The sequence below is a fragment of the Brachypodium distachyon genome, chromosome 3, assembly GCF_000005505.3.
Source record: "Brachypodium distachyon strain Bd21 chromosome 3, Brachypodium_distachyon_v3.0, whole genome shotgun sequence".
In the NCBI taxonomy this organism is placed as follows: Eukaryota; Viridiplantae; Streptophyta; class Magnoliopsida; order Poales; family Poaceae; genus Brachypodium; species Brachypodium distachyon.
The window spans coordinates 18,938,460-18,963,937 of NC_016133.3; the positions used below are offsets into that span (position 1 = coordinate 18,938,460).

At 42.0% G+C, this 25,478-nt stretch overlaps 2 protein-coding genes across 4 annotated transcripts; both read left to right on the top strand.

Annotated features, from left to right (window-relative positions):
* The first annotated feature begins 1,815 nt into the window (after positions 1-1,815).
* Positions 1,816-8,325, top strand: LOC100846013 (aberrant root formation protein 4). Of its 2 annotated transcripts, XM_003573617.4 has the most exons (14): positions 1,816-1,988; positions 2,070-2,252; positions 2,355-2,504; positions 3,598-3,667; positions 3,873-4,051; positions 4,132-4,191; positions 4,269-4,422; positions 4,527-4,586; positions 4,674-4,939; positions 5,016-5,087; positions 5,718-5,795; positions 6,058-6,252; positions 6,483-6,534; positions 7,779-8,325. In XM_003573617.4, exons 1-14 carry the CDS (start codon positions 1,821-1,823, stop codon positions 7,991-7,993), a joined length of 1,902 nt encoding a protein of 633 aa, XP_003573665.2. In that variant the 5' UTR covers positions 1,816-1,820; the 3' UTR covers positions 7,994-8,325. The 2 variants fall into 2 exon arrangements, with proteins under 2 accessions (XP_003573665.2, XP_010234553.2); XM_010236251.3 differs by lacking the exon at positions 5,718-5,795.
* Positions 8,326-10,593: 2,268 nt separating this feature from the next.
* Positions 10,594-16,584, top strand: LOC100846319 (peptidyl-prolyl cis-trans isomerase CYP28, chloroplastic). Of its 2 annotated transcripts, none has more exons than XM_003573618.4 (3): positions 10,594-10,878; positions 12,937-13,722; positions 16,195-16,584. In XM_003573618.4, exons 1-3 carry the CDS (start codon positions 10,701-10,703, stop codon positions 16,404-16,406), a joined length of 1,176 nt encoding a protein of 391 aa, XP_003573666.2. In that variant the 5' UTR covers positions 10,594-10,700; the 3' UTR covers positions 16,407-16,584. The 2 variants fall into 2 exon arrangements, with proteins under 2 accessions (XP_003573666.2, XP_010234554.1); XM_010236252.3 differs by having other exon boundaries at positions 10,741-10,886.
* Positions 16,585-25,478: the final 8,894 nt, after the last annotated feature.

Sequence of the window (25,478 nt, forward strand, 5' to 3'; positions counted from 1 at the left end):
TACCATTGGAACTTCTTTCGCATACGAATCCAAAAGAGCGCATCGAGCACATGGTCATTGGCTCGGTAGAGCCACCCATTGCTTGAGATTCACGTCGACAAAAAAAAACCCTAATAGATCGCAAGGAGAATGATCAGAGCGGTGTGGGCGCCCGTTGGGGCTAATGGAGGACAACACGGCGAGGAGGGCGACACGTGGACGATGCGGCTAGGTGGACGGTAAGGACGACGTGAGCTGCATGTTTTTTTAGTTTCTTCAATTAATGTGTTTATCTGAGTTGTGTATCGCGATCAAATGGCTCAAAATAAGTGGATGAGTAAGGGAAGTGTGGGATTTGTTTGTTGGGTCTAGTAGTCGTTGTGGAGGAAATGGTGGTGGTGGAGGAGGTGAACAACCATCAACTGCAAATTAATAGATAACATAGAAATAGATTTAAAAGTTTAGAGTCTTAGTCAAAAGTCGACTAAGTTCATCCACAAAGGTAGAGTTATGTCATAAGCTAACATCGCACGATTTGTTATCATTAAATTCGATCATGCATAGAGGTAAAGAGTTCAATTCTTCAAGAACAATTAATTTTCTCCGCTCCTCTGTATCAATATTTTTTTAATGAGAGTCCGCTAGGAGTCAATATTTGACGATGTCCTGAGGGTTACTTAAGAGTCGACCTCATTACCTATTAAGCCTCATGTGCATAACTAGCGAAATGTTTTTACCGTAGCATATATGACAATTAAGCATGATTGCTATATAGTTATGATTCTAACTATTTCCTATAAAACCTAGCTTGTATGTCAAGTTGGATTTTGTACTGTATCGAGGTGGTTGGTCCGGCCCTTATAGAAGTTTGAGATGAGCACCTTGATCGCTATGGATGATCAAGTCAGATATTTGATTTTGGCGTGAGGAAAGTGGAGTGGTCGGGCACGTCTGCCACACGATATGGTGAAACTAAATGTGGATGCATCATTTGACATTGACACCCTCTCTGGATCAGCGGGCACCAACCTCGGTGACTACAAAGACGATTTCATTGTTGCGGCGAACCAGAAATCACGTTTGAAGTTTGAACCAAAAGTTGCGATGTTGGCTGGATGTTAGGCTAGGTGAAGCTATTGCTTTAAGATTTGGGTTGTTCCTTGTGCAAAAAGTTGGCCACAACCGTCCAATCTTTAGCTTCATAGCTCTAACAATATGCATTCCTCGGTGCAACGTTGTATGACGATTGTGCCCACATTGTATGATGATTGTGTCCACGCGATAAATTGTGAAAGTATCATTTGAACACTGTCACACGTAAATTAGATCAATGGCTTGCCAAACAGCACCAGCAACTTGGTTGGAAGACCCAACCGGTTCCTACGATCTGTAAAGTCTTAACAGTTACTACCTCCGTTTCATAATTCTTGTCTTAAATTTATTCCTAAAAAGTGTCTAGATACATGTAAGATTTCGACAAAAAATATGGAACGGAGAGAGTATAAAGCTAATAGCCCGTTTGGCAGCCATCGTTTCATTTCATTTGGTAGAAATGAAATGAAATCCAATTTTCGATAGGATTTCATTTGGTTAAACTTGAATTTCTTGTTAAAAAATCATGTTTGTCTACCACATGGATTAGTAGAGTGAGTGACAACTCCAGAGAAATGATGGCTTTTGGAGAAAAATTAGGGTTAGTTACAGTGCAATTTCATGAAATTTGAGATTAAAGTCATGTGACCAGTTCTGTGCCAACCAACTAAGTTTATTTCTGAAATTCAAAATGAATTTCAGGATTCTAGGCTAAAATGATGGGGTCAAACTAGCAGTCCTTGACCTCGATGGGCCACTGGGCCGAACCCACCGCAATTGGCCGGATCCCTTTACCCCCACGCAGCTCCATGGCCAGCGGTGACCCGTTCGCCGCCGCCGGGGACGTCACCGGCGACTCATCCTCCTCCAGTCCAACCACCGCGCGTCTGCTGGAAGCACTCGCCGCTCTCTCCCAAGTAATTGCCTACCTAAGTAAACCTCTTGAACTTCATAGTTCTCCATGCCCTCCTAAACCCTAAACCCCCACCCTGTTCCAGGTGTTCGAGTCCGGCGATCCTGCCTCCTCCGGCGCAGCCACCGCCGCCGTTGTAGAAATATTCGGCGGAAGCGCCGATGCCGACGCGGGAGGCGATGCCGCGCGGCCCGACACGGCTAACATGGTCTCAGAGCAGCTGCTCCGCGAGGTTCACGCGTTCCTCTCGTGCCCGTCCTCGAACCAGGTCCGTGTGCTGCAGTACCCTCGGTTTTTCTTATCCTCGCCTCGGAATGGCGTTTCGTGTTGCGATTGGTGGTCTCCTGATTCTGTTGCTATTCTGTGATAGATGGCCATAGACGCCCTCTCTCTAGAGCTTCCGAAACCTGTGGCGAAGTTGGGTGCTAGGATGGGGAATTGCCGGGACATTGCCAAGACTATCATTGAGCTCCTCGTGTCAAATTGCAACCCAAGAGACATGCTCTCCATCCTCTGTGAGGTCAGTTACTCATTAATATTAGCAGTTGCTGTGGCATCTTGAAATGCTGACATAAACTTGGTCCTGCATCTGGAAACTTGAAGCGCGCAATTGGAAAAAGGAGTTATTTGCTCTATTTAGGACAAGAAGTCTTTAAGGGCCTCTTTGGATTGTAGGATTGCAAAGTCATAGGGATAGAAAAAAACATAGGATTGGAATGCCATGGCATTTTGTATACTATAGGGATTCAAAACATAGGAATTGTTAAAAAAGAGTGTTTGGATGTTCCATAGGAAAACATAGGAATTTTGAGACTAGATGAAGTAAGAGAGGAGAGAGATAGAGAGAAGATGCATTGGAACTTTCAAAGGAAATTTTCAAAGAGGTTAGACCTTATGCTTGGATTCCTCCAAGATTTGGAGGAAAAAAATCCTATCGTATGAAATTCCTTTGGTGCAAATCCTATGATCCAAATGGCATCTATAGGTATTATTCCTTGGGGTTGGAATCCTCTATTTTTCCTTTGAAAATCTTATGATCCAAAGAGGCCTTAAATTGCAAAGTTTATTACATTTTATAAAAACGGCTTTGATTTCTGTGTATGTTTTACATATCTAAAGGAATCATATGTATTTGTAAACAGCCAGGGCCCAGGAGGAATGGGGACTAGATTAGGGAACATTGCCATGAAAACTTACTATGAGTCCCGACTTCAGATTTTTGTCACATTTTGGCCTGGTTCTAGAAGTTTTAATGCTGGATGGAAGTATATGTAAATGGCGTCTTTTGCATCCATATGTAATTTTGTTCTCATTTCTGAAGATGTGTGATTGATACCAGCCTGGACTGTATGATGCTTACTTGATATGCTTTGCTTTCCTTATAAGACACTGACAATTTTAAAATCTTGGGTTATCAACCGCTGTTATATTTAGTTAAGATTTATGTAATGCCAAGGGCACGTGGCTAGCATCTATTCATCCTTTAGCAGTTTCTCACTCAAAATTTTGAAATGCTAAAATCATCTCTATTGCATTATGTCTAGCTGATACTGTTATTTGTTGTTAGCTAGTCACCTGTTTTGGTTCATAATATTGTCTTTGGGTTGATGTAGGCATTAGATACACCACTAGCATTTAATGGGTCAGCATACTTCGTCCTTATACTTGATATGCTTGCGAGAGGTATGTGACTTACGCAGACATTACCATATTCATCATTATTTTTGCCTGTTTCTTGCCTCGAAACATCAGCCTGATGCCCTAAAATAATAAGAAATTAGTCCAGAATGGAACTAAAGATACTTGAGCTTACATTGTGGTTTGTACATAGATTAGATAAATATGTTAGAGATATGCATTCTTCATAGCCATGATTTCTTTGGACCAGTGCTTATTATGATTCAGAGGAGACATATCGAGCAAGTAAAGGTTGTACTTCCTGCTGTCCTTCGAGTTATGCATGCTATTATATCAGAGTGTGATGAGGAACATGGAACAACTGCGGTTGATCTGTTCAATGCAGCACTCCAAATCGGCAATGCCATTCAAGAAATGTGCAAAACAATGGTTTGTTGATTTGGATACATTTCTGAAACTTGTACTTATTTGTTTGATTGATTCTGAGTTTCTGTTTTGTTCACCAAAAGGTTAACCACAAGAAAGAAGAGCTATGTTTGATACTTGGTCTATACTCCCTTCAGAACATAGTGAGTACATAATTGAAGTTATCTTTAGAATATCCATGTAAGTTATATCCAGTTTGATATGCAAAACTTTCTTGCAGGCCCTTATATCAGAAAGCAAACATCAGCATATTCTCTCTGCTTGTGGTTCACTTGTTCTTCAGCATTTCAAAATTGTTACATTTTGTGGATTCACCTATTTGGGTCTTTTAACTGGTAATGAGGTGACCTCAGCCACCAACAAACTCTCTAAAGGTGGTTAACTCATCCAAATTATTTACATTTTTCTGTTCACTTCAAGTTATTATGTTATGTTTCCTTCATTGCTAAGTTACGCATTTGTCTGCAAAGTGATGTAGAAGAAGATGCTGATTTTCTGGGCTGCTTCTCTTTCACCGTGGAAGGCGCAAGTCTTCTAGGTTTGATAAATCTTTCCTACTACAGAAATTTCATTATTCTTTGGATGCTGCTTGGTAACATTCTTGGACTATGTTACTATGTTACAGCTGTCTGGACCTATATGCATGATGACATGTCAAAATATGCTGGGGCAGAGTTGGAATCTGCAATTAAGGAAGTTCAGGACAACTATATCAGGAAATGGGAAGCAATTAACATGTTTAGATATGTCTTGTCCTCAGTTAATTACCCATGGGTAATCAAATCTTATAGTATAGACTTATTGTTGACTCTAGTTGATGAAAATTGTATTGAGGAAACCAAGGATCATGAAGATTTCCTATATTCTACTCAATTTTTTGCCACACTCAAGGTAATGTTTTCATTTTCTTAGAAGGTTGGAGAATATGTTCAAATGTACTGTATCAATATTTTAAAAATATTGACAGGCCATTGAAAGCGTCATGATAGCTGCCCCAGATCCATTGATGCGGAAGAAAGCTTTTGCTACTTTGAAAAAGGTAATCAGGTGTGAGTAGTCAGCTGGTTTTCTGTTTTTATTTACTTCTCATTATCATAAATTATAAAATCATATTTTTTGCAGTAAATGTGAATTGTAGTTTTTCTATTTTGATGATTGTGGAAACGTAATATAGAAACCACTATATTCAAAATTTGAATAACCCCTCCGTTGTTTGTAGCATAGTTTAAAAACCCAGGCCGGTGAGCGAACCGGTCGAGCGATAGGTTCACTTGTTCGCTGGTTTGACCGCTGTCTCAGCATGTTCAACGTGGGAAAAATTACGTAAATTTAATGACATTTAAGCTAATTTAGAGGAAATTTGACTTTTATCCTCTGCTTGATTAGCTTGTCACAAACCCAACTCAGTCCAGTTGGTATTGGTTCTCCTGAGGGAATGCGTGCTTGGTGGGTTGAGATCCTGAGTTCGTTCTCTGCCCGCCGCACCTCGTATATGTTGATTTCCTGGTGTTTTACTGAAACGGTCTTATAAAAACCCAAAGCAGACAAGGTGCTGGTCCCTGTTTTTTCTGGTCAGACTGCTGTTCTGGTTTTTAAACTATGGTTGTATAATGTGATATTGGCTCCTTCGATATCTTGATATGTGCAGTGTAACCCTGAATCTTATCAGGTTATTTCCGTGGTGCCATCCTCTCAGAGATTTGATATCTTACAGTCCCTCATAAAGAATAGTATGTTTCCCTCCTTGGTAAGTACATTTTGCATAGCCTCTGCTCCTTTGATGTCTGAGAGCACTATTTGTCGATGCCTGAGACATATATGTAAACTACAAAGAAAATAAAGAATAACAGGACAACAATATTATGGACTTCAGTTTCTCGGTTACCTTCATGTGATGTTTTCTGATGTAGAATGTCTTTTGGAATGGCAGAAACGTGCTGTTTGACAATTTGAACTTCATTTTGTAACTCCATCCATCAGATTCTAACTTGTGTTTATTGCTGTTTCAGACTGCAATTCACTTGGATCTGGTGAAAAACGAAGTTGTGAGAGAGAGTAGTCGAGCTAAGGACTTGATTGAATCTGATCAATCACAAGATGCTGGGGATTCACCACATTGGGCTTCTCAATCGCTTGAATTAGTGGAGCTGATCTTGAGGCCTCCTGAAGGTGGTCCTCCTTGTCTTCCTGATCACAGTGAACAGGTACCCTTTCCTTTTGTTCTTTGCTCTTCTTAATGTCAAGACTTAAGAGATTCCAAATTAGCTGTGTAAATCCCTGTTGCAACTCGTTTTTTATATTATTCTACTGGGAGTGCTTCTGACCTGCTTGTCCTCATACTTATTTGCCCTGCTAATTTCATTTTGCTAGCATTCTGTGCCTTGTGCCTACATAATGATCTGTTGCGGTCTTCATTTTCTCTGTTTGTATGCAGGTATTATCTGCTCTGAACCTTCTCAGATTGATCCTGATAATAGATTCAAGAGGTAACGTACCAATATTTTGAATTATTATTTTATCTTCTAATCTCAATCTGACCATTACTCCCTCTGTCCCTAATTAATTGGCGCCGGCTTTTTTGCAAAGGAACCCCTGTAAATTCCCGAAATAAACCTGCAGTCCACGTTCTATTGGAACTTTTGCGAAAAAACCCTGTAAATTTTCGAAATTAATGCGCAGTCCACATTTATTTGAAGATGTGGATTGCAGGTTTATTTTGGAAATTTACAGGGATTACTTTGCAAAAAGGCTGGCACCAATTAATTAGGGACAGAGGGAGTACATGACTGTTTTTTCAAGTTCATGCCATTTGCATCATCTCCCGATTACTGAAGCAACAAAAAAAATCTGCTTTGTTTCCAAACTTCAAGTTTCCCTTGGGTTCATGCATATTTTGTATACTCTTAAGAAAATCTCTTGCTTCCTCCATCTCACAAAACATGTCGTTTTGGACATCAACATAGTCTTGAAATAACAGCTTTGACCACTAATTTGATAATTTCTATTGTGATACCTTAATAGAACCCAACAGAATTACTATGTTATGAGAACACTGTCGAGACAAATCTACACACATGGATTTCAAGTATCCCTTCTAATTAGTTTGAAAGATATTGGCAGCTGAAAGTTTCAAAGTTTGCACTGATTTCCGAAATGTCCCACTCGTACTTTTGCCAAACTTGTGGCAAGCAATTTCTTCACCAATCATTTTGTGTCTTGCCACAGTTTAGTAGAAAAGGTGTGACTAGGCAGGGCTATCAACCAAACATGCCATAAATATTTCGATACTTAATTTAATGTTCTGTTTTCAGACAATGCATGTTAAGATGTAACAAGTGGGACTGTACTGACTTTTGACGGTCAAAGCTTTAATGCATGCAACATTATAAGGTTGGTTTACCAAACCAATAAGGCGATAATTGCCTTCAACGGGTTTCTTAAAACAGCATTGACTAATGTTCAGCCACTAAGTGGGGCCTTTGCTGCCATTTATAGAGTACCATTCCCAAGTAATGTGTTGAAATTCTTGGACATCCATTTTCGTTGGCCATACTTGTAAACCCACATAACTGAAGAAGGTTAATTCTAGAAAAAGTAGGGTCTCCATCTTAGAGGAAAGGATGCCTGGTGTTGTGGCACCTGATAAATGGATCAAGGTTTGCATGTTGCAGAATGAATCCCTGGATCAATGCATTGTTTGTTTGATAACTTTTTCCTATCTTTTTACCAGGATCCAGATCACTAAAACTGTTCCGACAAGAGACGACACGAAAAGTGTACTCAGAGTGGTTGATCCCACTAAGACCAGTTGTTGCAGGGGTTCAGTCGGAAATGGAGAAGGACGACAGCGAGGGTGCAAATCAGATGATGTGCATGTTAAATCCTGTTCAACTGGTGCTTCACCGCTGCATTGAGTTGGTGGAGGAAAAGATGAAAGGTTCCTAATGTTTTGAGGTTTCGCTCATGTTGGTAGTGTTGAGTCAATGAGTTGTGCAGGAAATGATGTGTTCAATCAGCAGGATTCAGAATTGAACATTACTATCCTGAATTGGATATGGCATATAGCCGTCCTTCTCTGTTATTTTATGCTGAATTGCTGACCCATTGCTTGATAGTCTTCCCAGCTGTTGTTGTGTCCGGGAACTCCAGCCAGTACCGTTTTGTAACCAACATGGCAACATCTGCCCCTCTATGTCTACCTTCGTTGCTGTCTTGCTGAGTACTGGGATGTAATGTACTCTTTCCCTTTTATAATTCTTGTCGAAATATTACATGTATCCAGACATTTAAAAAAAATAGATACATCAATTTTTGGACAAATTTGAGACAAGAATGATGGAACGGAGGGAGTACTTACTAATGTTCTTCTAGATAATGGTAGACCATGTTAGCACACACAATTAAAAAACAAACTACAAAGTATCAACACTTAAAGTGCCAGTTTTCCTTATAAATGGAGACGGTCTTCGTAGGAACATTATGCTTTTCTGGCGAGGTTAGTAAAACGAAAATCCGTGACACGCTAATCGATGTCAAACCTAGAGCATTTTAACTGTATCTCAATTAATGTATGTGTAGGTGGTGTGATAAATTATGTAGTACTTTCTCTGAATCTAAATTCTTGACTCAAATTTGTTCAAATATGGATGTATCTATTCTTAAAAAACGTCCAGATACATGTAATATTTTGACAACAATTTAGAATCGGAGGGAGTATTTGAGATAATGTATCTTTGGTATCCAAAACCATTAGTTGCACCACTTTTGCAGTTTATTCAAAACAGGATACCCAAAACAAAATGTTCTAATTTGATACTCTCTTCTTCTTTGGGCACATGCGGCGTGCAAGGCTCGAGGCAGGACGACAGTGACGGCATGCGTAGGGAGGACACGAGACATCGGCCCCTTCCTCTCATTGTCTTCCCAGTCGACTACTGCATTGTCGGCACGGGAGAATCGGGATGGCGGCGACGACGACATCGCGGGGCGTGGAGGAGGCGAAGCGAAGCGTGGAGAAGGTGGCTGGTCGAGGTGGAGGTAGCTTATGTCAGTGGGGAGAGTCGAAGGTCACGTCAACGGGCCAGAGGCAGAGAGAAGATCGAGGAGGCTGTGGTGCCAGAGGAGCTCGAGACGGCGCGAAAATTCCGACCCAGCCCGCCTCCCCAAATTGTTTTTTTAGCCGGCCTCCTTAAGCGCGATTGGGGGGCGTCGGCTCGGGCGCAAAACCTCGCGGGCCAGCACTATTAGCGTCACAAACCCAAAAACATACCCCCATTTGCCTCTCTTCGTGAGCTTCGGCGACTTCCACCCCCCGAATCGCTGCCGGAACCACCCCTCTCACCGGCGACTGTACGCAGTAGATAGAAAAAACCCTACCGCCGCGTAGATCTTCCTTTGCCTCTGCAGTTCCAGTTCCATCGTCCGCCGCCGGCCAGTTCCAGCACCCCGTCGGTGCCCACCCCGCGGCCACCTTGCTCGCAAAGTGTTCGACAATTTGCCAAGGCCATGGATTCGGACAACGAAGAGATGCTCGCCACGCTTTTTTGACGAGGAAGTAGTCGCTACCGATGATGCTGCCTCCGGCGGCGAAGAGGAGCATCAACTCGTCATCTCATCGCTTCTTGGCCTCATCGCCGAAGATGCACATCGGCCGGGAAGGGGAGGATCGAGGAAGGGCCGCCGCAAGAGCAAGGCGAGGCAAATGATGGAAGGCTACTGCATGCTGTACGCTGACTACTTCGCCGATGATCCATTACACAACGATGTGATCTTTCGGCACCGTTTCAGAATGTCTCGGAAGCTCCTTTCGAAGATCGCCGAGTACCTCCGAGAGTACGACAATTACTTCAAATTGAAGAGGGACGCCGTCGGCACATTTGGTTTCACATCAATTCAGAAATGCACGGTATCACTCCGGTTGCTTGCTTATGGAATTCTTGCCGATACACAGGACGATTACCTCCGCATGGCCGAGTCCACGGCCATCGATTGCATGTACAGGTTATGTAGGGCAATTGTGCCGGTGTTTGGAGACTAGTACTTGAGGACACCCACTGCAGAAGACGCAACTCGGATCATGCCACATAATGCAGAAAGAGGATCCTCAAGTATGCTTGACAGCATCGACTGTATGCATTGGTCATGAAAGAACTGACCATTTGCACACCCGACGGCAAGAAATTCAAAACGCTGGTACTCATCAACAACTTCAAGATGATCTGGTCGAGCATTTGTGGAGGTTTTGAGGAAACGTCTAGTTTTTCTTATTTGTTTGATTGAATTTGATTAAATTTGTTTGAAATGTGATTCAAAACTTATCAAATAATGTGCTTGTTTCAATTTACAATATTTGTAAAATTTGGTTAGCTGAGGCATTTGGAGACGCCGGCTAAAAACAAAATGTACCCGATGCGCCCACATACGGCCGAAAAAATAGCAGCCGGCGAAAAAAGTATCGAAACACATACACCCACGTCGCTCTTAGGGACGGGCGATGGGGAGCAAGGGGGCCTGTTGAATCCTCGTTTGGGCCGCGTTTGGGCCGTGGCTGGGGCAAGAGCAACACTTCGGTGGGGCACGCCGCTGTGGATTCTCGTCCTTATCCTTTTCGGCCACCACCGGCCACAGGCCACAGCTCTCTCCCGCCGCCACCATGGCCACCGCCGCTTCGTCCCTCGCTCTCCACCACCGAGACCACAACCCTAAGTCCCACCGCCTTCTCTTCACCTCCTCTTCCTCCTCGACCCGCGCCTCCGCCTTCCGCAGCCGCAGGGCCAGGTACAGCCGCCGGAGTGGGCCTCTGCCGTCCGCCGCCTCCGATGATCTGGAAGGTGAGGAGGTCTGTGCGCCGTCTTTCCACCACTTCATTTCCATTTTTTTATTTTTACCTTTTTTGTAGAAGGAAAGGAACTGCTCCTTGCTTTCCGAATTACGCCTTCAGTTTAGATGCAAAAATTGTACCGTAGTTCAATTGAAAACATGGCCTTGTCGCCGCCAGGGACATTGACGAATGCTTACTAGATGGCCAGTCATTTTGGTTATTACATGGCATCTTTCCGTTAAACATACTTAGGATCTCCTCTTCACGGCCACAAACTCGGAACAAGTGTAACTCACCACCTAATAACAATGTTTTGAGAAGTAACCGATATGATAGAAAGCCTAATTTGACTGAGGGGAAAATTATCATGATGAATGCAGCAACATCCTGAAGGTCCTGAGCACTTACAATTTAAACCTGGCCGATTTAGGATGGCAGACTTGAGTTGAAGACTCAAATGATGACATGACTAGTGCCTGTCTATGAATCTTATTGTTTACTCGTGTACATTGCAAAGCCTGCGATTTTATTGTGGAATTTATGGATGATGGAGCATCCCTGTTCTCCCTATTCACACATACTACGAGGTCAATATAATGGTGACCAAACTCTCAGATGCACACGGACCTTCACCCGCATTATTGACTATTGATTGGCAATACTTGCAAGAATCCATCACAAGCTGTAAATTTTTGGGTATGTTGCTATGCAGCATGTATTGATTGACAAGAAAATTGTGTAGGTAGGCACAATCTTTCACAAGATTGCCCTAGGTTTCCCATTCTGTGGAATGATTACTGTGACTATGCAACACCTCTTCAGCTTATTTTCAAAAGGGTAGGCTCAGTGGCGGAGTCAACATTCAAACTGTTGGTGTACACAACGTTAAAGATGGTTCAATAGAAACTTCCAAGCCATTAGCAAAAATCATCTTTATCCGTCAAGCTAAGACCAAGAGAGCTATAGACTTTCTCTTCACGCCTCTTTGGATTGTAGGGATTTTGGAGGATTTCAATCCTTAGGACTTTTCCTATTAAAGTCCTTTGGATCATAGGAATATAGTATTGAGGTTGTCAAATTCCTACGGTCCCAATTCTGTAGGAATCAAAACATGAACTCAGATCCCCTTTGATTACCAGGATTCTATAAACATGACATCTCTCAATCTTGCATTTTTCCTATTCCTATGGTTTCTAATTCCTTGATCCAAAGAGGCCATTCATATTTTGAGTCTTTGTCAAAATACACAATTCATCCATACATCTAGGGACAAACAGTCGCACACCAGTGCTGTGACAACTAACAGATTAACCATTATGAAGGCAACAATATAGTAAAAAGTAACAGCTAACAAGATAATGTCTAGTAGCAAAGCCACATGATGAAAAATCAAAGCAAAGGCACTGCAGTTGTGTGCTGTTGCAGGCTCTCTGTTCGTTGGTCTCAACTAGCCCCGGCGCCCATCAGTGTCCAGCGTCGCATGCTTGCCCTGCCTGAGCTTCATGAGGTCACGAATGCCATTTGCCAGTTTGCCAGTGTGGTGGCGATGCCCAAGCAGATGGGCTGGCTGTTCTTTTGTTGAATTGTTGGCTTCTTGGACAGATGGGCTTATTAAGAGTGGGCTGATGGGGAATGCCGACTGGGTTTTTGGAGGGGCAATGGAGGAGAGCAAGTTGGCAGCAGGCTGCAATATGAAATCACTATATCTAAGAATCTTTGGGACTATTTTCAGTATATATGTGTATTATAACTATTTCATTACTGATTCTTTGCCAAAATATAGTCGCTTTACATCTGTATTCTGTACAACCATGTCTTACACAAAGCTCCACCACCCTGGGAAGGCTACATTTGAAAAATTGAAGTTCTAGTATCTTCATTCTGAAAATTAGAGAAATACCTCGAGTTCTTAAATTAGGAATGCCTGGGCTGTACGCTATTTATGCTGGGTGCTATTTGCTAGTTATCCCTGACAAAATGTTATGCTAGTTCTAAAGAGAGTAAGCATAAGTTATAGATTTTACTTTTGCAAATTTTACACCTCGCTCATCATCTGATGTGTTTGCAGGAAAATATATGAGCACCGCATTACCTTCATCAAACTCAAGAGCTACTTCCTCCATTGCTTACCCCGGTTCTCTTAGCAGCCTCCAGCACCACCCTAACAGCCAGCATTCATGTTTTCCTATCTCAAAACCGAACCATGATAACACCCATAAATACAACGAGTCCCCCAAAATTCCAAGACGGTCTCTTGCCTTGCTCCCTGCCTCCTGTCTTCTCCTCTATGCCTCCTCCTCGTTTGCCAGAGATGATGCAAATGCTCCATCCACCTCCACAGTTGACACCACCATCACAGATCGCGTATTCATGGACTTTAGCATCTGTCCAAGCTACTTTAGCTCTGAGCGCACTTTAGGAGCTAAACTGGCTTCATGCCCGGATTCTGAAACCCTGGGCCGTGTAGTCTTTGGCCTCTATGGTCGGCTACTCCCCATCACTACTGCCAACTTCAAAGCTACCTGCACCGCTTCTGCATATCAAGGAGCACTTGTACACAAGCTCCGTCAAGGTCAGTTCTTTGCTGCTGGCCACCAAGAACCTCGGCGTGATAAGGGTGCTGTCCAACCTCCCTCAGGCCTTGTGAGCAATGCTGAGACTGTTGACCCTAAAGCATATCAACTAAGACATGCAAGGCCTGGCACGCTGTCCTTATGCATTGGACAGAATGACGATGATGAGGGCATCAAACTCAATCCTAATTATCACAATGTTGAATTCCTGGTTACTACAGGGCCAGGGCCCTGTCCGGAGCTTGACGACCAGAATATTGTCTTTGGAACTGTACTGGAAGGTAAGTACTTCTTCCCTCAGAATCATTGATATTAGATGTTTATCATAGATTTTGTGTTGAATCTCTTGCAAGAATTTGATGATCTTCCCTTTATATTTTTAGTCAACATTCAGTTTGTGACCAAGCTATTATTTGGAGTTTTAACTTTAACTAATGATTAGTTAATAATCTACTAATGCCAGGGTTGGTAAGACTAAGAGCAAATTTAGTATTCCCAGAGTAGAATTTCTAAACCTGAACCTTCAGGTGATAATGCTGGTGCCAGCTTTGTTTCCATATCATCTATTCATGTCATAGTTCTTCAGAAAAGCTTACATACCATCAACCAATGAATCAATGTCTGCCCTAGTTCTTATCAACAGTGTGCCATACCATCCTCATCTTTACTCCATATTTCTTGGCTTATCTCTGTTATTTAATAGAACTGTGGTGATTAGGGTAGAAGGTCAGCACGAAAGTAAACCATGCAAATCTTCATTGAGATGTTTTAGCTTAATTGACTACATAAAACAATGGTCTGGTTTTGGTTGGTTAATTAAGGCTTTTCTATCTACTCCGACAGTATTCTTTTCCAACTAACTCATTTTTCCAGGAATAATCATGACTATGGGTAAGTAAAGCAGTTTATGTTTTAAGTTTGCTGCCCCTGCCACAAACGCTCATGTTCCCAAAGTCTTGTGCCTGATGTACACATGCACATGCACACGACACAACTATGCTCACACACATGCACTCACGCAAGCACAAGATACTAGTTCAGGTGTGTAAAATAAATGTTATCCCTAGTAGACATGAAATTAGTTGCTGTTAGTTGCCATCTTACAATAGCTAAAGAATCTACATTTACCCCTTTTCCTGTTGGCGAACCATTTGCCAAGAATTTATGTTCTTAAACATGCATTCACTTCAATATAATTCGCATTTATGCGAGCACACAAACATCTACCTGAAGTAAAGTTGAATGATAAAAAATGTTTTTGTGAGGTTCTGATGAACCATCTAAGTTTGGAGTAGTTGTATTTCTGATTATCTTAATTGGGATTTGTATTTCCGCTAAATCGCAGTGATCCACAGTTGTAAAAAAAAATCAGTTTTGCAGAAGATATACAAAGTACCAGTTTGCTCTTTATAGACTAACCAGTAACCAATTAGCAAGCTGAAATTGAACGATCCATTTTGCCCTCTAGCCTACTATGTTGTTCTTCTGTAGTGCTTTGTCAGACTATTTTCTGGGAGAAAAGTTGGTGGCTCATCCAGTTCATTTGACTTGATGTGTTATAGTCTATCGAGTGCACTGTTCTGGCACGCAACTATGTAACAAGTGCACCAAGTACGCAATATGTCAGTTTAAACTGAAGTCTTCTTGCCAAATGATTATGACCTCTTTCTCTAGCTAAGTAGCTAACATATGGCATACTATATTACTGGTGATAGCACTAGACTGGTCCATGTACAAGTTTCTGAATTTTCAGTTATACTGTCTCTTTCCTCCCATAAGAACCCCTCAGTGAGATGCAGAACATGTTCTTTAAATCTTCATAAAAATATGTTAAGCATTGCAAACAGACAAATAATTACTTATCGTGAATATGTGAATGTTGCCATAACTACATATGTCGCAAGTTCATTGGTGCATGAGTGAATGACACGAAGTATAAACAAAAGTCAACTGATAAGCGGTGAAAGATATGTTCCAAATAGTGTTCTTTCATTAAAGACTTGGGGACCATGTATTGTTGCGTAGCGTTGCCTTACTCCACTGATATGTGGTTGAGAAAGGGTGATGTTGATGCACATTTAAGGTCCATGTTTTGATGCCACTAGCTTTTCCTCCAAGTGGCAGATTGTCACATGTGGATAATAGATTAAGTTCATCTGTTTAGATTCAGATGTACACTGAAAAATGTCAAACACTGGACCAGCATCTTATCAAAATTTACGATGTTTACTCTAATGCACATCGTGGTTTTAGTTAGAATCTGTTGTGCGTACCTTTCAACTAGTTTAAATTAATTTACCTCAGGGATTTTATCTTTTCTATATTTCTTAGTAAACTAGAACTTCTGAAGTGCTGAAGAAACTGTTTAGGAAACAGTTAGTATCTCTTATCTGTTGGTATATTGTACGCCTATGTGCTGTATTACCCTGTTATATTCACCACGGTTGTCCATATTAGTTTTCTTAACAAATTGGAGGAAGCTTGTTGATATAGATTACTTAGGTTTAACTATTAATCTTTTTCTTTAGTGGACTGTGGACATGCACTGCAATCTTGCAATTTACATGACTTTCAAAAGACCTCAGCGTAGTGTGAAACACCATTGAGCTTTTCTCTGGACTGCTTGATCCTTCTTGATATTACTGGAAGGATAGAAGCACCCTTGGCTATCGGGAAGAGAGCGATATATCGATAGTTGGTCTTGTCGAATTTATTTACCTTCTGTTTTGATGTTTGTTTCATTCATTATGTAGGAATGGACGTTATCACCAGCATCGCAACCATACCTACCTATAAACCAGCTGAAAGGATCCGTTTCTTCAATGAGTTTGCGCAGCTGATTGGCGACGAAAGAGCTCAAACTGCTCGAGCTATGTGGGATCGCCCACAGAAAACTGTATATATCAGCAACTGCGGGGAGCTGAAAGTGACCAAGCCATCTCTTTCCCCTCCTAGCTTGCCATGATAAGTACTGTATAGATGCAATTTTTGTATATACACCTTCCATCCATTAACTATAACACGTGTGCTCTTCCTGGCAAATAGTGTGCTTTAACAGCCTGATCTACGTAAATATAGTTCTGCAAGATTTTTGACCTGTGCTATAAGTATGTGACTAATTGCTCCATTTTCCGTTTCTGTGACTTTGTTTGTTGATGTAAGATTTCTGGTTTGCAGCATTCATGGACGAGAAGCTTGTTTTCCACTTCAAAGAACTACTATTGTCCTGTCGGGGACATGTTTCGTCGGTATAGAAAGTTAACTTGCTGTGAGCTTCTATATTGCACAGCTTAGACTTGACTTGGTGTGAGCTTAATTAACTCCGTCCCAGCTCAAGTTCGTATCTCGGGTCTCGGCACATTTACATGGCATCTGCTCTGAGCGTCGACTGATTGTTTGAGTGAAAAACTCTGAAATATGTCGAACACAAGATCGTGGCCGCAATGCATGTGCACTACAGAGAATGAGCAAACTTGCAAGTTGCAGGGGCGTTTCTCTCCGTTTCATAAAGGTTGACACGGATTTGAATTAGATCTAGCTCTAGTTTAAATCCGTGCCAATCTTTATGAAATGGAGGGGTAAGTCACAATATTGAAAATGTTGTCAACTTGTGATCAGTTGATCACAGAGGGGTTTGCAAGGCCTTTGTACGTCGCTGTCGCATGCTGAGGTGCCATTCATTTCGCGGATGGCAGAGCAGACGGCCGGCCTCGGGTCGGTCGATGGAGCTACCCGGACGCCTGCTGCAGGCTGCATGTCTGGATGGCGCATGCATGCAGTGCTTACTGCAGTTTTGGGGACCTGGCCGGGTACCTGACCTCGTCCGAAATTTTGGAGCGTTTCGGCGACGCAGCATCACACAGTCGCTAGCTTAGAGAATAATGGTCGCAGTATTCGCTCAGCTTGCTGATGAGCATGTCCTTGGGACCAGCCTATGCATTGTGGACCAAAGTCCAAACTAGATGTTATTGATTTTTTTTACGAATGAGAAGATAATGGCAGTATAATTTTTGTGGCACATTAACTACTGTACATATTATTGGTCTAACTACAAAGTTGAATTTTATAACGTGTGCATATCTGTATCGAATTATGATACACTTACAAAAAGTAAAAATGTTGCATTAATCTTATTGCATAATACCCCCTCCGATTGTAAATTGTTGTCAAAATATTACATGTATCTAGACACATTTTAAAAATAGATACATTCATATTTGGGCATATTTGAGTCAAGAATTTAGGATCAGAGGGAGTATTAAAGTTCACTTCAGCAAATGTAAACATGAAGCATTTGGTCAATGAGTTTGTTAAATCGACATTGCAAGCACTTTGATTAATAAGGTATAAAAGCACAGGACTGGATATTTAATATTTTCACATTATTCTTCGTTGTTTAGTCTTGATAATTTGTGCAAGTTTTTTTTTCGAAGATAACATTTTGCAACTTCTTTTTTTGCGAAGATAACATTGTGCAACTTGATCGACCAGATTTAACTCTAGCGAATCGTCCGTACAGATACCATAAATTTGAATTTAATCCACAGTACCTTTTCCCAGAATGTTTATTTGATACTAACATAATGAGAATTCCTTTTTTTTGTAATGCTTCAATTCCATCACATTTTTGAAACAAATAAAGATTTTTTTAATGCTTTCCCTATGTGCAAAGAGTTGAAAATATATATCGTAATTTAACTCTTGTTTTCCTGCTCTAGCAATCTTTTAAATCTTGAGAATCCTAGAAGTCCTAATAGGAACATCTAGACATGTTAATCTCAAATTCACAATATATCAATACTGCCGTATCTAATCAAACATACTGTCGTTTTCGAACCCGTTTCGATAACTACCGGAGCCAGTCCAACCTATCATGTGCCACCATGTAGCATCCACTCACAATGTATTAATGGAATAGTAATGATATTAAATTCAATAAATATGAATGAAATAACATATGTTAATAAAAATATTAATTTGTTACTCCCTCCGATCCAAAACAAATGTTTCAGATTTTGTACTAACTTAGTATAAAATTGTACTAGACTCGATACACTTATTATGAATTGGAGAGAGTACAAAAATTGATCTTAATAAAGTAGTCCTTAATAAAGAAAAAAAATATTTCTTCCAGCACAAATTAATTGACCTAGATTTGTTTAGATTTTTATACAGATCTACGCTTGGGACGAAAGGAGTAAAAGAAATGCGTCGTATGGCCTAGCAACTCCCACACCCTGCAGAGGTGATGAGTCCAACACCAGCCCAGAGCAGGCCTGCCACGTTGGCCCGCCTCGGCAAGTCGGCAGAACCTGCATCCCCCAGCCGCCATGAGAGATAGAGAGAGAGAGGAAAAAAAACCAGCACGACCACCACACAGGCGTACGTGGAGTACTTAGACGAACAGTGGGCCTATACAATCGCGGTCCCACAATCCAGTGACACCAACTATTCCGCGTCCCGGTTCTCCTAGATTTCCCGTTTCTCCCGTTTTCTCCAAGCGCGTGCATCACCACGACCGTGTTATACCGAATAAAACTCACCACGACGCGCGCATCAAGATTAACCGCCGACATCTTTGTCCCACCACAACAAGGCCCACCTGTCCGCGGGCAAGCGTACGTCCCGCGGTGTGTGCCGACTGCTTATCCTGCCGACTAGGGGACCACGCACCACAGTAAAGTGCCATCCGGGCCCACCTCGCCTGGAGCAAGTACGCAGCAGCGGAATCGACGCGCCGTAACGTCCAAATTCATCCCTGACATACCGACCACAGTAAGCTAGGCCCACCTGCCAGAGTTCCAGTCAAGTTATTCTACTACTGTAGATTTTATTTTTCGATGACCGCGTGCCGCCAAAGCTTTTTTCTTCTTTTTTAATAGGCCTCGTGTTTAGACGTGGGACACGCGTTGTGCTCGTGCAGGTCCCCACCTGAGCACCAGGAGGGCTCTGCCACCGACACGTAGACCTGGAGACGTCGGGTCCACCGTTCAGGGGGAAGGGTCGGTAGGGCCCACGTCGAATTGTCCGTCCGTCCGTTTCTCGTCTCCTTGCCTACGCATCCGGCTGCCACTGGCTGCTTCCCATGGCCTCGTTCTCCACACCGTGGGGCCCGCACGAAGTGGTCCAGGTGCTCTCATTTCGACACGTGTCGGTGCGGGACCAGGCACCCGAGATCACGCATCCCCCCATCGCGCCCTTTGTCACGCCTGATTCTTGCCCGCCCATTTCTCCCGTTCCGCTTCCACAGCGCCTGGTTTGAATAAATTACAAAGAGGTCCCCGTTGTTTGAGAGTTTTTGTAGTTCGCACCAAGGAGCCTATTCTTGGAAGTTCTTTCAATCATAAGTCCTTAACACTGCCACAGAGTTTTCTTCATTGATATAAAAACAGGACATGACAAAATTTAGGAGTCCAATCGTCAATATGAACGGTTCTGTGGATTCCATTTGCAAATATTAAACAACACGAATGTGCTTCATAAATTTATTGTTTTTTCTATTGCAACCTTTATTTTTATATATATGCACATGAGCACTAGAATACAAGATTAATTTGGACATTTTCTTGGTAGTTACATACAATAATTTAGGTCGATTAAGTAATGATATGCATATGTATTTCTTGGCATCTTGCAATCTACAACCAAGACGCCGTGCTCGCTTTGACATGATTATAATAAAGACATATTTCACAATACACGCCAGCTCTTACTAAGAGCATATGCCATAAATAACAACCAAATAGTTGTGAAAGAAATCGCTTGCTACTAAAACACTTACTTTGTGGGCTCCATCCTCACATGAATCTCTAGCCCTTTCATCTTAGCAGTACCAAATTACTATTGATTTGTTGGAGATGTTTTTACTAGTGACAACCTAAATATTTTTTTCTATTTTTAGTGATGGGATAAGTAAAAAATTGTTGGGATCTCTTAAGTTTCTAATAAATTTTCTTGGCAATGCTATTGTATAACTTGATCCTGCTTGCAGATTGGGATTAAAGACATCTCAATTTCACACGCATGCTTGAACTTGTGTATAATTTAATAGAAGCTTCAGTGTGTGTATAGACCTAAGATACCCAACCATATGGACACTTGTACTAAACCTCACCCCGTGACAACTAAAAAGTGCACATATATGATACACGCTGTCATGGGAAGTACCATCTGGAATTCTTTGTCCATGATGATTAATTGCCCAGCATTATAGTTTTTTTTTCTAGACAGATTTTTGTGGAAACATGTCTCATATGGTTTTAATTTTACCAGACTCGTATTACCTATGTGTGTTGTATATTCTCCTGTGGAATAGATTTTTTTTTCTATTTACTAAATAGCCTCAAGAAATGCCAGCATGCATGCTCATTAGTGGTACAAATATATGCATCTCATATTGACATTCATATATCCAAGCAGATTTCATAAAAACCCATCCACATCACAAATCAACTTAGAACTATCTTGTATACATCATCATATCACGTTCATATGTTTTCAAGTAGATTATACCAAAAACCATCACATCCACACAATAATTAACTCTGAATATCGTATGTTTTGTATATTCCAACTTGTATCTAGTTACTTAAGATGCTTACTCATGATCTGCATCCATATCCATACAAATATTAAAAAGACGAGTTGTATGGATCCAAAACGATCTCAACCATCCATCCAACTAACTAATTAAATCCAACGTCACACATCGCTCTAGTAATGTACCCGCTCCGTTCCAAAATATAGGGCGTGTAACTTTTGTTGCTGCCAATTTTTTAATTTTGACCAATCTTATATATAGCAAAAACCATCAACATGTATAGTATCAAACCAAGATGATATATAGCATGAAAATATATTTCATGATGAATTCTAATGGTTCATTTGGCATTGCGGTGGGCCGGCAACAGCGGTGGCGAAGGAGACCAGGAGTTGGAGTGACCCCATGGTGGCTATGGACGTTGGAGCCCCTGGGTCGCCTTGAGCGAGACGAAACGGGGGTCGGAGAAAATGTCCGGCGACAGGGGATTTGTGTCAGGTGATGATTTTGAACGCTCGGGAAAAATATGCTTGTATTCCATTTACGTCCTTCGTCTATAATTTTCTATAACTTCCAGTCAGTTCTTAGGTTCCAAATTCAGCCTTGTTCTCGACATTGTCTAGCTAATACTGTTGAATCCCTAGGATCATCTAGGTGCAAATCTAGCCCGTAGATTAGGGTTTATGTGTAAACTTCTTGGTTCGAGTATGGGGATCGAGTGAGACAGAGAGAGGGAGAGAGTACCTTCTCCTTGGCTAGAAGATCCTGGCATGGTCGTCATGGTCGACGAGGAGGCAGCGATGGCCGGTGTCGGGTGATGCCGTGGCGGGGCTTCCCGTCGCTGTCTGCACCTCTCCTTTAGATCGGGTTAGGTGTGTTGGTGGGGTGGTGGCTACACAGACAAACCTCGTAGTGCGTGCCCCGGCCCCCACCTCTTTATATAGCGCGGTGCGATAGGGGCCCGCCAACCATACTGGGTTGGGCGCCCCCGATCAGGGCGCGTCAGATCTAGGCCCGGTGGGCCGTTGGGCCCACATGGTTGGAGATCACTCTAAAATTCTCCCCCTTGATCTTAACTTTTCTTTTCACTGTATACATTTTACTTTACTCGTTTCACCACCGATTAGTACGTAGAGCATGTTTCATCGTCTCAGCTCAATTGCCGATAGAATCAGACAGCTACAACATACCTTTCTGTGTTGAAACAAATTCCGTTTCTTTTCGGGCCATTCTTTATCCAGGAATCATAGGCTTTCCCTTAAACCCAAGCCGGCTAAGTGTTCCTTGAACACACTGGGTGGTAGGCCTTTCGTAAGTGGATCTGCAAGCATATCTTTTGTCCTTATATGCTCAAGACTTATAGTGTGATCCTGGATTTTATCTTTCACAACATAATACTTTATCTCTATTGGTTTGGTAGCATTACTCGACTTGTTGTTGTGAGTATAAAGTACTGCGGGCTGATTATCGCAGTACATCTTTAGTGGTTTGTCGATACAATCCATTACTTTCAAGTCGGGTATAAATTTATTTAACCATATCGCCTGCCCCATGGCCGCATAACATGATATAAATTCTGCATACATCGTGGATGATGCAACTATTGACTGTTTGGAGCTTCTCCACGAAATAGCCCCGCCTGCGAGAGTGAATACATATCCAGACGTGGATTTTCGATCATCTCTGTCTCCTGCGAATTCTGCATCTGAATACCCTCTTATCTCTAGGGAATCAGATCTTCTATATGTTAGCATGAGGTCTTTTGTGCCTTGCGCGTAACGCAATGCTTTCTTTACCATTTTCCAGTGCTCTATGCCTGGATTTTCTTGATATCTACCGAGTCCCCCGGTGATAAAAGCTAAGTCAGGGCGAGTGTGCACTTGTGCATACTGTAGGTTTCCAATGGCCGAAGCATATGGAACCGTTTTCATTTGATCGATCTCATATGACTTTTGGGACATTGAAATTTTCCGAAACGGTCGCCCTTGACTATAGGAGCAGGTGTGGCATATTGTATTTCTTTAGAATATTTTACAAATAGGCCTTGTTGTTGTTCTCGACAACAATTAGAGTAAGGGGTGCCAATGCTCGATGGCTCGAAGGTCGCCGTACACTTGGACAAGTTGACACGTCAATATTTTTTGAATAGGTTCGGTCGACCCTGCGGGTGCGACTTAATCCTATGTTAGAAAAGTCTTCGAGGGGGTTGTTAGCCAAGGGCTTGGGCCGAGCGGATCTTGCCAAGACACCTTTTTGCGAGAGGTTCGTCGGGGCCGCCTCGTACTTAGACCGAACGCGTCTTTCCAAGTATCGATGTTAGGATACCCTCGGAACTCTAACCCAACCCCTTCTCCTTCAAGCCCGTGCCAACCAAGGTTAGCTCGGAGTCTCGAAACTAGAGTCCCCTAGAAGGCTTCCTCGAGGCCGATCAACTTTCAGTCAAGAGCGGCGCGCGAGAGTGAACCTTAGAGGGAGCACTCTAGCCCTCTCCCCTTGAGTTTTCTTCAAATGAGAGTGAATGGTACATGCCCCCATAGGGGGGTATTTATAGCTTAGGGGTCCATGACAAAAGACCATGGCTACCATTGAGGGAGAGAGAAAAGTGGGGGCAAAATTGTAAAAGTAGCTCTTTTGGTCCATAGCTTTTGTGTGCACCATGAGGGGGAAGTGAGGGATGGTTCATGGTCCACCATGGACTAAAAGCCTCATCCCACACCTTTCTTGCCCCTTATTTTACCTTATTTGACCCTTTGACCATGGCATGAGAGGCTTGACTTGTTGACTTGTCTTCCTTTGCCACGTAGAATTAACAGCGTCACGTGGACATCTTGACTCGTGCTTGGAAAACGTTGACTTGATCATCGCCACGTAGGATTTACGGCCCGGCCCATATAAGGATTTTATTTTACTACAACATGCCTTTTGCGATAGTCCTAGAACCCTTTTTTTTTCTATCTCGGTGAATTTCTATGCCCAAGACATATGACGCTTCATCAAGATCTTTCATATAAAAATTTGAGGACAAAAACTTCTTGGTTTCTAGTAGTAGATTGGCATCGCTGCTAGCAAGCAATATATCATCGACATACAAAATTAGGAAAATGTATTTCCCATTTTTAAACTCCGCATAAATGCAGTTGTCCTCAACATTCTCTTTAAACCCAAATTTCTTAATAGTATCACTAAACTTTAGATACCACTGTCTAGAGGCTTACTTTAATCCATAAATGGATTTCTTTAGGCGGCATCCCATGTTTTCCTTGCCTTCCATGATAAAACCTTTGGGTTGTTTCATATAGACCTTTTCTTCTAAATTCCCGTTTAGAAATACCGTCTTTACATCCATCTGTTGTAGCTCTAAATCAAAGTGCGCCACTAGTGCCATTATTATTCCGAAGGAATCCTTGCATGAGACTGGTGAAAATGTCATTGTAATCTATTCCTTCTCTTTCTGAGCTACCGTGCTCCCCCTCGTCATTTCGTCCTCTAAGAAGACGGCGTGTCTCGTTTCCACAAACTTTGTGTATCTATCTGGACAGTAAAAACAAAAACCTTTTGATCTTTCAGGGTAGCCAATGAAATGGCAACTTACTGTTTTGGTATCTAATTTTGCAATATTTGGGTTAAACACTTTGGCCTCAGGTGGGCTCCCCCACACCCACAGGTGTTGTAGAGAGGGCACTCTTCCTGTCCACAGCTCGTATGGTGTTTTAAGCACCGACTTGCTTGGCACTCTATTGAGAATGTGAATGGCGGTTTTTAATGCCTCCATCCACAATCCCAATGGTAATGTGGAATAACTCATCATACTGCGCACCATATCCATAAGAGTACGGTTACGCCTTTCAGCTACTCCATTTTGCTGAGGCTCGCCCGGCATTGAATACTGGGCAAGTATTCCAGTCTCCTGTAGGAACCTTGCAAAAGGTCCAGGGACTTGGCCGTATGGGGTGTGCCGACCGTAGTACTCACGCCCACAGTCAGATCTCACTATCTTTATCTTATCATGCTGGTTTTCAACTTCAACTTTGAATACTTTAAATTTATCCAACGCTTCTGACCTTTCTTTTATTGGATAAATGTAACCATAACGGGAGTAATCGCCTGTGAATGTTATGAATGAATCATAACCATCCACACTTTTCACAGAAAATGGTCCACAAATGTCAGTGTGAATAATTTCTAGTGTGATGGTACTGCTTGCACCCTTTTTTATTTGTTTTCCATTCTTTCCTTTAATGTAATCTACGCATTGCTCTATTTCTGAGAACTCTAATGGAGGAAGAATTTCTGTTTTAACAAGTCTTTCTATTCTCCCCCTCAAAATATGGCCTAAACGACAGTGCCAAAATTTCGATGATTCATTAGTTCTCTTTCTTTTCTTTTGTACTTTCTCCGACGCGGCAACATGTTCATTCACTTTACACACAGAATGTACCTTTTCACGTATGGATAATAAATAAAGCTCATTGTGAAGGAAGTAAACACCCACACAAT

What these genes read in the sequence shown, in the direction of transcription:
- LOC100846013 (XM_003573617.4), top strand. Translation starts at nt 1,821, where the DNA reads ATGGGCCACTGGGCCGAACCCACCGCAATTGGCCGGATCCCTTTACCC. An exon ending in CACTCGCCGCTCTCTCCCAA is followed by an intron (nt 1,989 to 2,069) that starts GTAATTGCCTAC and finishes ACCCTGTTCCAG; the next exon opens with GTGTTCGAGTCCGGCGATCC. An exon ending in AATTTTTTGCCACACTCAAG is followed by an intron (nt 4,940 to 5,015) that starts GTAATGTTTTCA and finishes AAATATTGACAG; the next exon opens with GCCATTGAAAGCGTCATGAT.
- LOC100846319 (XM_003573618.4), top strand. Translation starts at nt 10,701, where the DNA reads ATGGCCACCGCCGCTTCGTCCCTCGCTCTCCACCACCGAGACCACAAC. An exon ending in CGCCTCCGATGATCTGGAAG is followed by an intron (nt 10,879 to 12,936) that starts GTGAGGAGGTCT and finishes ATGTGTTTGCAG; the next exon opens with GAAAATATATGAGCACCGCA. An exon ending in CTTTGGAACTGTACTGGAAG is followed by an intron (nt 13,723 to 16,194) that starts GTAAGTACTTCT and finishes TTCATTATGTAG; the next exon opens with GAATGGACGTTATCACCAGC.